Below are 12,918 nucleotides of genomic sequence, written 5' to 3'. Positions count from 1 at the left end.
GCGGCACTCACTTTCCAACGACAAGTGAGCTAAGTCAATTCGTTCTTACGTCGCCTATGGCCAAGCGACGTATGCTCGAGCCTTTGACCTCGGTTTAAGAAGAATGTTTTAGAAAACGAGGGCAGAGAGGAATGTTCGAAGGAGAGTAACAACAACGGCTCACAGTACATTAACTATTGGTAGAGAGAAGTTGACAACTAGTCATTTCATGTCTGGCAGACCTAGATATGATTTTTCCGAAACGTCATACTCCCTGGAAGTACAAAAGTAGAACACTACAACATGGAAAGACATAAAAGGTTTGGCTTATCATGGGCATGCGGCCATGGACAACACGCCTTGGACGGGCATGACCGTGACACTGAGCTTCCAAGGAGGTGGATTGTGAAATCTCACATCAATTGGAAACCTCTATCAAGCAAACACATTTTAAAATCGTGAGACTGACAGTGATACGTAACGGGCCAAAGCAAACAATATCCACTAGTAGTGGACTTAAACGGTTACGGGTAACGTAAAAGACCTCACTTATGCATGTTAAACTAACAAAATTTGGAGCTCAACCAGGTGGCAGTGTCATGTATAATTTTACTTTAGATACTCTAAAATCTGTTACACTCTTCTAGTAGACATTTGTTTACAACTTTGAAGCTTGATTTGGAAGAAAGTAGTGATGAAACACTTATCTGACAAGGAAACACATAGTATTTATTACATACAATAAAGGATCTACTTAGATTCTCTGAGAAATCAGAAACCCGTTCCCTGGTGTGCCTTTACTGGATCGAAAGTGATGATGATGATTATGACAATCTTGTTGGTCTAATGTTATCTCTGCACCAAAATATGTTGTTGTCAGATGTCACACAGAGCACACATAATTAATTATCATGACATGTCCGAACTTGCTGATGGCCTGTCCAAAACATGTCTTCCACACAGATCACACACCAAATTTGATACCCAACATGTTATGTAGATGATATCTGTGGAGGGGAAGGGGAAGGGGGAGGGGGCTTTGTTGCTTCAATTACCTCCCTCCTGACATGCCACCAAAAAACAAAGGCAGAGACTTTCATGCTGCGTAGCTAAGCTTATGGAGACTGATGGGATGGTGAGGAGTCGATGTCATTTCTTTCTTTTTTTCCAAATCATGATTTGGGTGTCGGAGTAGTATTCGTGAAAAATTATTGAACGAGACAGTCACAGAGAGTAATTAAGTTAAGTTAATTTGAGAAGACGGAGACTTAAAAAGACGCGTTGTGTTTGTTGTGTTTGTTTTTGCTTGGATTTTGAACACTTTTTTGTGGTTGAGGGGACAGTCGTCCGTAGGGGAGCCCATATTCCCATTCCTCCTTGTCCCTCCCCTTCCCCCTTCTATTCTACTCCATTCATTGCACTCTTTTCTTTCTTTCTCTTATCCCAACACCCATTGTCTGTCTTTAACTATTATTCTCATATCATGTCCTCCTTAATTTCATTCTATTTTAGTAACCTCACTCGCTACACGCTCTTAGAGCTCAACGTCTTTTGGACGTCTATTAGGGAGATATTTACACACTTCAACTGATGTGGGATACCTTTCTTAGAGACTTAGCATCCTCACTGGCACACGGTCTGGTATCTGTCTCTAATACCATTTGTAACAATTCAAGCTCACTCTTAGCGGATATTATCCTATTTGGATTTTCTCTTCAAGAACTTCCTTTTGGGTTTTAAAACGCTGTCTATTAGGGAGAGACTTACATACCCCAACCCATGTGGGATACCCCTTTGAGGTCCCAATGTCCAGGGTCCGATGTCTTCTAAATTATTTCCTTTTTGAATGTTACTAATATTTTTTTATATCAATGTTTAGCAATTTTCCAAAATTTTATTCCTTTAAATTACGGTTGAAAAACATAGGGCATAAGTATACGGGAGGCCCATTTGGCCCATTGAGCTCAGATCGGCTTGACATTAGGCCCAAAAGAAAACCCATCCTTCTAACTGTACGGCCCATCTTCGTCCCACCGCGGCCCTGGTCTTCGGCCGCCATCTCCTCTTCCCCTTCCTCGCCGGAGCTTCCTACTGAAAAACATGGCTTCTGGCGGCGGCGACGAGGTGGAAGTCAATGGAGCGTTCATAGGAGCAGGGTGTAACATAATAGTGAACAACGTTCCTTGGGGAGCCTGTGATTTAGTGGCTTTCGGCGCTCAAAATGCCGACGCTATCGCTATCGCTATCTTCTCCCCTAAGGTGCGTTAAGTACTACGATGCACTTCCTCTTTCGATTTTACATAACCGGAGAAATGCCGAACTCCGCTTCCTTTTTGTTCTCCTCAATTTCGAATTTCACAGTCTGCACAAATTTTGACGACCTTTTCCGGTCACAAATTTCATGGGCTAGATCCGGCGATTATATTATTTCAGTCGGGCATGACCAGGTGAGGTGCAACCAATTTGGCTATCTGCCTTGTCATCATAACTCATTGTGTGGATTGAACCTGAATATGAAAATTTTGCTAGTATGCCTCGTTTTATCTCGTTGTGTCATATGAAAGTGTATTTTATGAACCCTAGTTTTTCTCATCACTCCAGCTAAGAAAAAATTGTGAGATTTTCTGGCTCTCACAATTAGAAAGTTGGTAGAGACTTTGAAGCTCCATTATCGTTTTTGAAGTCACTGAGTCATGCCACACTGCACAAATTTGTGGCCACGGATGATGATCTTGTGTTCATATTTTAGGTGCTAGTCGCCTCTTGGGCTTTCGCAGAAACCTATTGCTGTTCACTGTGAGTCTTTCTTCAATCTTCCCCCATTGACTGGCCGTTTCTCAGTCTCTCAGTTTCAGTTTGGCTGATCACGGACGAGTTACTGATCATCACCTTCGGAAGTTATTGCCTCACCAACTAGCTAACCAGACACAAGCCCCTCTTCGGGCAGATTCCTCCTCTTGCTCTTCAGCGTACAGGGTATTAGCAACCATTTCTAGCTGTTGTTCCCCTCTCAAGGGCAGGTTCTTATGCGTTACTCACCCGTCTGCCATTTGATTAAGTTAAATCCATATTTTTTAATTCTATGAACCCTTATTTCTTTTTTCGAAACCATTATTACTATTATAGAATATATCCGACCTAATACATAATTAAATTGGTTTGCGAGATCCTCTCAAATAATCATTCGGAATATGGAACCATGGTGAAACTTCTAACTCAACTTGAGGCAGTTATATCTTGGATAATGGCTGTCGAGTCTTTGCTATCTTTTTTGTGTTATATTATCATAAAAGGTTAAGGATGTGGAAACTGATTATAGGAGATTCACTTTGCAATGGAAGTCAAGTTTCTTTGCTTGAGTATCAATTTGTTGGTACAAGAATATGTATATTGAAATGTTCCAAGTTCTAACCAGTCATCTTTATGCAGCTGGTGATAAGACTTAAGACAGGAGTGGAAATGAAGGTCTTGACACCCTTGAAACCATTCCCAATGCAGTTCCTGACGTTCTTATTGAACCTCCCATTGAACATCAACTGGCATGGCATACACTTTGGCCAGAGTCGCACAAACTTTATGATGATCATGGGAATGAGCTATTTTCTCTATGTTGTGATCTCATGGGGAAGCTTGTTACTTCATCCTGTAAGGTATAATCAGTTCATCTATTGTTCATAATTATAGAAAATAATTATTCATTTCTATTTAATATTAGTCAACCCAAAAGACAATGTCTTTTGTTTCTTACCCTGCTTGAACAAAAAAACAATAGTTTTATAGATCAAGGGAGGGGCACAAAAGAATCACTTGATCATGTTCTTGGAACCCATATGGTCATGAGTTTGCAACAGGCTCTAGGGATAAGACTGCGAAGATATGGGCTTTGAAAGTCGAATCTTCAGTTAAACAAGCAGCTAACAACTCTGCCACAGTTCAAATCTAGTTTCACTGCTTTATAAACGGGTGGCTCTTGATCCCGAGAGCAATGGGCTCCCTTGAGTTTTGGAGTTTGTCTATCAAAAGAACAGATGATGTTTGCTCAAATGTAGTGTCTTAATCAATTTGTGTGCCATGTTTCCTCAGTCAAGTGTTTGGCATGAAAGCAAACGGAGAAGAGTGAAAAGTGCAGGAAGCTGCAACTTGAATCCTGTGGCACGAACCACTGTGTGAAGTGTGTTTGAGGTAAATGTTCCTGTTATGAAAAGGTATGTATCATTGTATTGCTTGTTCTTGTAGATTATGATCACTTTCAATTTTGCCCCCACAGAAAGTGGCACTTAACTGAAATTGTTTCCTCTTGTATTTGGGCTGCTGATCTGTCTATTCATTTCCATTTCCATTTCTGAAAAACTTTGGAGTAAATAACGAATTATACCGTCCAGTCTCTTCCCTTTTAAGTATTGATTTTTAAATTGGTTTCTAAACCAACACAAGCACAATTTTTTTAGTTCAACAATTGTGAGATGGAAGATCGAACCATTGACTTGATAATTGGTGTGCCTTATCTATGACTTGTAGCTTTGTCTAGAACCTTCTCAGCTATGATAAATGGCTTTAGTCATGAATGATCTAAGCATGGGTTGATTTATTCAAATATATCATCCATTATATAAATGAATAGTCAGAATGAAATGTAAAAGCTTTACCAGTCGGCAGAGAGTTATTATGGTAGGAGCATTTTCTAACAAGGTTGGCTTGGCCAATCAGAAAGAAGAAATTAAGTCCTTAAAAAATTGATAGATGAACCAATGAAACTCATCATCGGTGCTTTTATGAGTCTAATATTGAGGCGAACGCACATATTAATTGCCTTTTGAATAATGCTTTCCTGCGTGGATCCTGCATTGCATATATACAATATTAGATTCATCAGAGATAAGGACTGAAATGAAGGCAAGGGACCTTTACAAAGCCAAGAAGTCAAATTTATATCATTATTTTTTGGTGGCTTTGAGTTCCATTCTACATTATACACATCAAGTTGTGATGGGAAATGCAACAGTAAGAACCTTTACAATAAGATTTCGTCTGGTTTTGGACAAAAAGTAGTGGAATTCCCAAATTCATTTCGATTCTTACCAAACATGATCTGAAAAAGTGGCATTCTTTGTGTCGTGGTTGCTTATGGGACATCTGAGTTGAAATTCGATTGATACGAATCGAGCATCATTTCGCCAACTACCTACTCCAGACAATGCAAAGTTCTGTATGTTAGTAATTATAAAAAGAGTAGTTAAAAGCAGAAAGTGATGACAATGCAAAGCAGCGTCTTTAGGAAGCAAAGACAAGAATGATAAGCTCAAACCCACATGGCGAACTTGATTATCTGAGTCATAAATCCTGCAACCTGTCTCCATATCCAATAACAGAAACAAAGCTCGTACATAATGTTGTAAGAAAAGTTTCACCACAAACTAAACCTGGCATTTGTATATTGTAACAGATGATCACATGAAATTTTATAGCATTGAACTACAGATGGCACATGCAAATTTAAGACTTCAAAATGTGAAAAGTTTCTGCCAAATTCCCACCTGAATTAGCTGCTGATAATCTCACCAAAAGCAAGACTTCGGTCCAGTCATAATTTTGAGATGAGACCTTATACAAACAGAATCAACTTTAATTCGATTCTGATGTCATTTTATTGGGAAAGAAAAAGAAAAGGAATAAATGGCAATATGGATTGAGATGTTCCAAGACAGAGTGTGCATTCATTGGATTCCTTACTTTACAGCTTGAGAATGCCAACAGGTACCTGGCTCAGTGTATGAAGAAGAAACCCTGAAAAAGGAAATAACAGATTTGGGAAGGGAGTTGATCAGCTTTCAGAGAACAAAAAGCAGCCTCACACCAACTTTGATCACAAGAGAATGGAAGATGTGGATGGAAACAAGCTAGTGGTGAACACCCTTCTAAACACCAGCCTGTTGAACATGAACCATAGCCTTTCAAGCAAGCCACTGAAAATGAGCATTCTTTAATGAGGCTGCGAGAATTCAGGAACCTCCCCAAGCTGAAAAGGAAGCCTATGATTTTTATTTGTTCCGCATTCAGTGAAGGAGATGCAAACTGATCAGCAACATTGAATCTGTGAACACAATCAGAGTAACAAAAGTTTTCAGACAGAAAATGATCAACAGCCAGGAAATGATCAACTTCTGTTGGTATGAATGTGATCCCAATTGCTGGATGCTATAAGCAATTGACTGCAGGGAGAGCATTGTTACATAAGGAACTACAAGTACAGAAATCGGAAATAAAACCAAGCATTATCTAACATCAGCAAAAATTATAAAATTGATAAGAGATCGATGCAAAAAAGCTTGCTAATTCTATAACACATTGACTGCACAAGCACACCATGTTTGAGTTCAGAACTTTTACAGTATAACTATGATATCCAGACCACTTTATAATTTTCTATGACAATAAACAAATAATATGACACACGAACAAGAAGACAACAACAATTACTTATTATCTCTTATCTCAGATACATGCACAAACCAATAGATACCAATAACAAGACAGACAATAATATAGAATATTGTAAACAAAACCAAATACTTTATTCCAAAATTGTTTCTTCTTTCTGAACAGACTATAATGGTTGTGAAGTTCTCATCTGCTGCTTGATGTTGTCAGTGGGATGCTGAGCAGAATTTTCAGGCAGCATTACAGCAGCTGCTGGCATGGCTTGGTACTGAGAAGGTGCTAGAGGTTGAGTAAAGTATATCTGAGAATGAGCAGGGTCCGAAAATTCATAGGCATAATTTGCAGTAGCGGATGTAGGTGCAACCGATTGGGATGGATGCTGAATATGAGAGTAACCCTGGTTGTAGGCAACATATTGTTGCTGATGCTGATTTGTAGGAACCTGAACTAACGACTGAGCAGCTGTAGTTGTCTGTTTGTATGCCTTGGCAGCCATTTCAGTTTTTGCACTAGGGGCATTCCTTACGTGGTTGTAAGCTGCAGTTGTAACCAAAGTCGGATTGGGTGGGGTTTGGGGCCGGCCAGGAGGAATAGCAGTAGCAGACTCGCTGATGGAAGATTGCTGTACTGGCAAATTGCCATAAGCTTGGCCCTGCCTAGTAGGCAGGTAGTAGACTGGATACTGCTGCTCCATCTGATGGGGATGATGATGGGGCTGAGGAGAATATACAGGGAAGAATGCTGGAATAGGAACTGCACCAGATGGGTGCTGGTGGATGTAGTGTGCGCCTGCATGTATGAATTGCTGTGGTTGAGATGGGTGTTGCTGTTGTTGCTGTTGTTGCTGTTGCTGCTGCTGCTGCTGTTGCTGCTGCTGCTGCTGCTGCTGCTGCTGCTGCTGCTGTTGCTGCTGCTGAAGTTGCTGTTGTTGATGTTGCTGTTGTTGATGTTGCTGAAGTTGTTGCTGAAGTTGCTGTTGTTGATGTTGTTGATGTTGTTGATGTTGTTGCTGAATCTGCTGTTGTTGCTGAAGTTGCTGAAGTTGCTGAAGTTGCTGATGTTGATGCTGATCGTAATGAGATTGTAACACATATCCTGATTCTTGGACCTGTTGTTGAATATGAACCCGAGCGTTTTGATCAGAAATATTGACTTCAGGATCTGCGGGATTGCAAGGAAGCCAAGCGGTTGAAGAGGGGATTTGATGAACAACTTGTTCTTGATACATCACAGGTTTTGAGCGAGACATCTGATTGTTTAAACTAGTATCACTGAAGAAACAAAATGCAACCGAAAACGCACAAACTCAGACAACCAACCAATTACCCTCAAGAACAACCATCACAAATCTAATCTAATTGATGATAAAAAAAATTAAGCAGAATTATTTATGCCAACGTGATCGAGAAAATCAAGCAATCCGTACCTTGACACCGAGTCCGGAGAAGGAATATCAACAAGTCCACTTGATTTCTGCTGCAATTGGGGGGCCAGAGACTGTGGCTGAGGTGGTAGTGGTTGCCGGTATCCGACTGGCGCCCCGTGGTCCGATCTTTCATCATCGGAGATCACCCGGTTCGTATAATCTCCTATACATACTCCGGCAGCTGAGCTCACAGGTATTGCAGAGCCCGTCGCAGAAGCCACAATAGTTGTCGGTAAAGGAGGCGGCGATGAGAGTGCCGTGAACGCTTCATCTTGCTGTTTCTGACCAATAATCATCTGCGAAAATTGCTCCTCAATTCCCACCTTCTGATCTTGAATTCGAACTGCACCAGCACCACCGCCACCGCTATTGACGCTATCCTCCACATGAACCCGGATCGGCGGCAAATTCGCCAGAGAAGGCGAAGAAGAGGTAGACCCAAATGACGATGTCGTCTCGATCATGGGTGAATCAGGGACAGAATGAATATCCTGTTTTCCACTCTTACCATTTCCCAACGACCCAGGCTGAGAACCATCCACCTCCCTCGGACCCGAATCGAGGTTATTAACACCAACATCATCATCAAGCCCTAACAAGCAATTGACCGATGCAGAATCGGAAAAACCTCTATTGAGAAAACCGGCACCATTCAAAGCATTCAGAAACCAGTCCTCCGAACTAGTCGAGCTCTCGAGAATTGGCCCGATCGACTGAGAAACATCCGGCTTCGTCGGGAACAGAAACAACCTAAGTCGCGAGGGTTTTGCCGCAGGGTTAGACGAATTGCAGGCCGTCCGATCATATTCATCAATCATATTCTCCAAATCCTCATCGGTGGTAACAGAAATGAGAGAATCCAAGTCCTCGTTCGGAAGCTGATATTTCAGGGTAAACGACCTACCATTGAGAAGCGTCTTCGACAAACGCGCAGTGAGGTCAGATAAAGACGTATGGCGGTCGACAACAACGATCCGAGTCTCACCACAGACATAGCACAGAGTCTTATCATGAGGGCGAGGGACTATATGGCCACCGTAGCTGCACATAAGACGAAGACGGCCTGCTAGAGGGCCGGGGGCGAGCGGCTCATCCCACGTGTCCGTGTTGCGAGACCTCGGAGATGAGTCCAACGACTCCGGATAATTGAGCTGAGGCGACGCCGCCGTCGGAAGCGGCTGAGCGGTCGTCAGAGGCGGCGGTTCCATCATGGCGTGCGGCGGAGGAAGGGCGGAGTTGGAAATTGGGAGCAGAAAGCTAAGGGGAGAGAGAAAAAGAAAACCCCAACTTTTGGTCTTTCTTAAAGAACACGGAGGACAGTAATTAAAAAAAATAAAAATAAAAATAAAATCATTAACGCACTTTCCTGAAAATCCAGTTAAAATAATTAAACAAATTAGGGAAAAAGGTAAAATAAAAGCAATAATCAAGGGGGGCGTTGAGAGTTACAGTTACTCCGTTGGGGATTAGACAGTAAAAAAAATTCCAATGTTTCCATAATTATTTGGGGCATCAAATGGGATTTCCATATAAATGGAGGGTCAACTTTTTATTCTTTTGTTCTATTGTTTTACGGTGGTCAAAAATCAAATGGAGGTAAAAGGGGGACAAAATAAACCGGACCGGGTCCATTTCGGGGTGACAGCTAAGCACACTGATTGGCTCCAGTTGGGTTGCATGGGAAGGTGTGTGGGCTGTAGCTGTTTGCTGGATCATCATTTTATTTTCTGAATTTTTGCTTTTATTTTTTTCTTTTTGTCCTCTCACCTCTTTTAAATACGTCGTCGTTTCATTACTTTCTATGGGATTTTCCCTTTTATGGAATTTTGCATAATAATTATACGTAGATGGTAATTATATTTTCATTTTTTTATTCAAAAATGTTATACTTCTATGGTTTTAAATAATTAATAATAATAATAATAATAAGGTTGGTTTAGTATACACGTTTACAATAAATATAAAATTTTAAGTTCTAAAATATTTTGACTTAAAAATACTTTTCAAAAGTAAATTCAAACTCAATCGTTGAAAGAATATAGATAAAATGAAATAATATTCTTCGAATTAAAATGTCAATATTTAAAGGATTTTTTCAATTTGATCGTTGAACTTCAAAACAAAAATAAATAAATCAACATATAAAACAAATTATGTATTTTTAGATGGGTTAAACAATTAATTAGGATTTAATTATATAAATATCTTTTCAGAAATTCCAATAAATTTTATTTATTGTTATTATTATTATTATTTCAGCCAAAATAGAGAGGCAAGCGCAGTCTCGGCCGCAATCTGGTGGCGGAATTCGGAGATTTCTTCAAATTAAAACATTGAAAAAAAAAAAAAATAGAATTACAAACCCACATGCAGCAACCAAGCTGCAAACCACGCGTCTTCCCATTGGCCACCTACTTCGACGAAGCTACTATTATGAGCGCGTATACAGACATAGCGCGTGGGATTCAAAGATGCCGTGCTGTAAAGCGACAAGGTTTTGCCAACTGCCAAGGCAATGTGAAATTACTTAATTAAACCCTTTTTCTTTTTTTTTTTAAGAAAAATAAAAATCAGTAAAAAATAGAGATTCTGATGCAGAGGGAAATCAGGTGGTTGTAGTGGACATACTTTTTTTTGATGTCATTGACCTGATCTCGCGCCACGTAAGACCGTAGAATTTTAAATCTGGAAGCTGCCACGTCACCTGCATCCCGCCTTAAATTCTCTCGAATATTCTCATTTACCATTAATTTAATTCCAAATTTAATCCCCATATTACATGCATCTCAACTTTATACTATTATTATTTTTATTTATTAGCTCAATAACTTTAGGGGTGGGGGTAATTTATATTTTATACATTTAAGTTATATTTAAATTTACCAATTACGTCATCTAATGTCTCGGAAATTAAATTGCACAAAATTTGGAAAGGTCCACTGCGAATTAAGAGGTTATTATTATTTCCATTAATTGTGCCATCTAAATTCGTTCAGAAAGTATTTTAGAAAAAGAAATAAATTAAAAGAGAATAAAAAAATAAAAATAAATGCATTCCATTCAAGAGATGGTGGAGACATTAATGCATAAGCTTTGGTCATCATTCTAATAATAACGGTCAAAATTTGGTCCCTATTAATATTGTTATATATATATATATATGAAAATATCTTATTTTTTAATCAATTTTTCTACTCAATAAGATGGCGTTCGAGATATGAACTCGAACGGCCCGAACTGGGTTGCGTGTGTAGGTATATAGGGAAGCATGTGGAGTATGAAAGGGTAGTGTAGGTGTTGTCCTTTTTCCCTTTAATGGTTACGTAATCGGATAAGATGGACTCTCTCATTATTCGGTCTTTGAAGCAACCCTTCCCTTAATGACGTGTTGTTGACACGACACCTTTTACTTCCCTCCAAGTAAAACATCAATACCTCCATAGTAATTTAGTTTTTTTTTTTTTTTTTTAACTAATTGATGAAGAGAGGTTATCAGTTTTAACAGTAATTCAAGACAAGTAGATGATGTAGTTATATCACGAGAGAATATCTAGATCATCACGTAGCATAATCGAATTTCAAATCTTGATTGAAATCGTAAAGATAAAATATTACGTAGTTTATGATCATAGCTATAAATTAATATTCTTTTAAGGTAAAGTGTGAATCTATGTTTACGTGCCATTGAGCCAAAAAAAAATAACACATATCAAAGTAAGAGACGGTTGATATTGGAAAATGAGCAAAGATTTGAAGGGTATGGTAGAGACAATATAATGAAAAGGAAAGAAGATTGAGAGATATTACATTTGGAAGCACTTTAAGAAACAGTTTGTCAAACTGCCTAACCAAACCGCTTTGCTTTCGGTCTCCCCACTTGCTTTCTACCTCTTTCCAAAATATAACAATTCAAACTCACCGCTAATAAATATTGTCCACTTTAGTCTAGTACATATTATCATTATTAGCTAAGAATTTGATATAGTTATTTAACTTGTAGGATTAAAAATTAATTTCCCCTAAATTTAAATTAAAAACAAATGATTACCCATTATATTATTGAGAAATTGCCTGAATAACTCATAAATGATAGAGATTATACAAAACTCTAATTTTAATTACATTATGGTGACAAGACATTATTTTAATGGAAACTTGATAGGACATCTGAAGGACAGTTTATAAAAATTCAAATAAAAAATAATTAAGAATCTGACATTTCACCTTAAATTAGCTTTAATATCATTTCACATTAATACTTTTTGTTATTTCTTTAAATAATATATATTTTTTTTACTTTTCAAATTTTATTTTTATATTTTGGTAAAAATTTTGTTTAAAAACTAGTAGTTTGTTTGATGGACTTTTTTATTAATAAAAAAATGGAAGAAAATCGTTATTAAAAAAAAATTAAGGAATTGATTTAATGGTTTTTTTTTTTTTATTATTGAATAAATGTATTTATCTTAATAAATGAAAAATTGAATTAGTTGAAAAGGTAAAATTATTGACATGGACACACCAAGTTGGCAACTTGATGATAGGGATGATCCATCACTTTGAAAAATATCTTCCAATATATATCTTAATTCCTTATTTCATTTACCCTATCAATCCNTTTCTACTCAATAAGATGGCGTTCGAGATATGAACTCGAACGGCCCGAACTGGGTTGCGTGTGTAGGTATATAGGGAAGCATGTGGAGTATGAAAGGGTAGTGTAGGTGTTGTCCTTTTTCCCTTTAATGGTTACGTAATCGGATAAGATGGACTCTCTCATTATTCGGTCTTTGAAGCAACCCTTCCCTTAATGACGTGTTGTTGACACGACACCTTTTACTTCCCTCCAAGTAAAACATCAATACCTCCATAGTAATTTAGTTTTTTTTTTTTTTTTTAACTAATTGATGAAGAGAGGTTATCAGTTTTAACAGTAATTCAAGACAAGTAGATGATGTAGTTATATCACGAGAGAATATCTAGATCATCACGTAGCATAATCGAATTTCAAATCTTGATTGAAATCGTAAAGATAAAATATTACGTAGTTTATGATCATAGCTATAAATTAATAT

General features: G+C 38.3%; 2 protein-coding genes across 9 annotated transcripts; one reads left to right on the top strand and one right to left on the bottom strand.

Moving 5' to 3' along the window:
- Positions 1 to 1,978: 1,978 nt before the first annotated feature.
- LOC111789434 (elongator complex protein 2-like) lies at positions 1,979 to 4,360 on the top strand. 8 transcript variants are annotated; one of them, XM_023670217.1, is made up of 3 exons: positions 1,984 to 2,238; positions 2,341 to 2,426; positions 3,409 to 4,360. In XM_023670217.1, the coding sequence occupies exons 1-3, from the start codon at positions 2,080 to 2,082 to the stop codon at positions 3,413 to 3,415; spliced, it is 252 nt and encodes an 83-aa protein (XP_023525985.1). In that variant the 5' UTR covers positions 1,984 to 2,079; the 3' UTR covers positions 3,416 to 4,360. The 8 variants fall into 8 exon arrangements, 5 of the variants coding, with proteins under 5 accessions (XP_023525985.1, XP_023525979.1, XP_023525983.1 ...); XM_023670211.1 differs by having other exon boundaries at positions 1,989 to 2,426; positions 3,409 to 3,629; positions 3,752 to 4,360; XM_023670215.1 differs by having other exon boundaries at positions 1,990 to 2,426; positions 3,409 to 3,629; positions 3,760 to 4,360.
- Positions 4,361 to 6,292: 1,932 nt separating this feature from the next.
- Positions 6,293 to 9,143, bottom strand: LOC111789411 (RNA polymerase II degradation factor 1-like). Its single transcript, XM_023670179.1, has 2 exons — positions 7,844 to 9,143; positions 6,293 to 7,688 (listed from the first exon to the last, which is right to left on the bottom strand). Exons 1-2 carry the CDS (start codon positions 9,052 to 9,054, stop codon positions 6,584 to 6,586), a joined length of 2,316 nt encoding a protein of 771 aa, XP_023525947.1. The 5' UTR covers positions 9,055 to 9,143; the 3' UTR covers positions 6,293 to 6,583.
- Between the last annotated feature and the right edge of the window lie 3,775 nt (positions 9,144 to 12,918).

The sequence above is a fragment of the Cucurbita pepo genome, chromosome LG01, assembly GCF_002806865.2.
Source record: "Cucurbita pepo subsp. pepo cultivar mu-cu-16 chromosome LG01, ASM280686v2, whole genome shotgun sequence".
Classification (NCBI taxonomy): domain Eukaryota; kingdom Viridiplantae; phylum Streptophyta; class Magnoliopsida; order Cucurbitales; family Cucurbitaceae; genus Cucurbita; species Cucurbita pepo.
The sequence above is the reverse complement of the archived record's forward strand: the minus strand, read 5'-3'. Positions and strand labels throughout refer to the sequence as shown.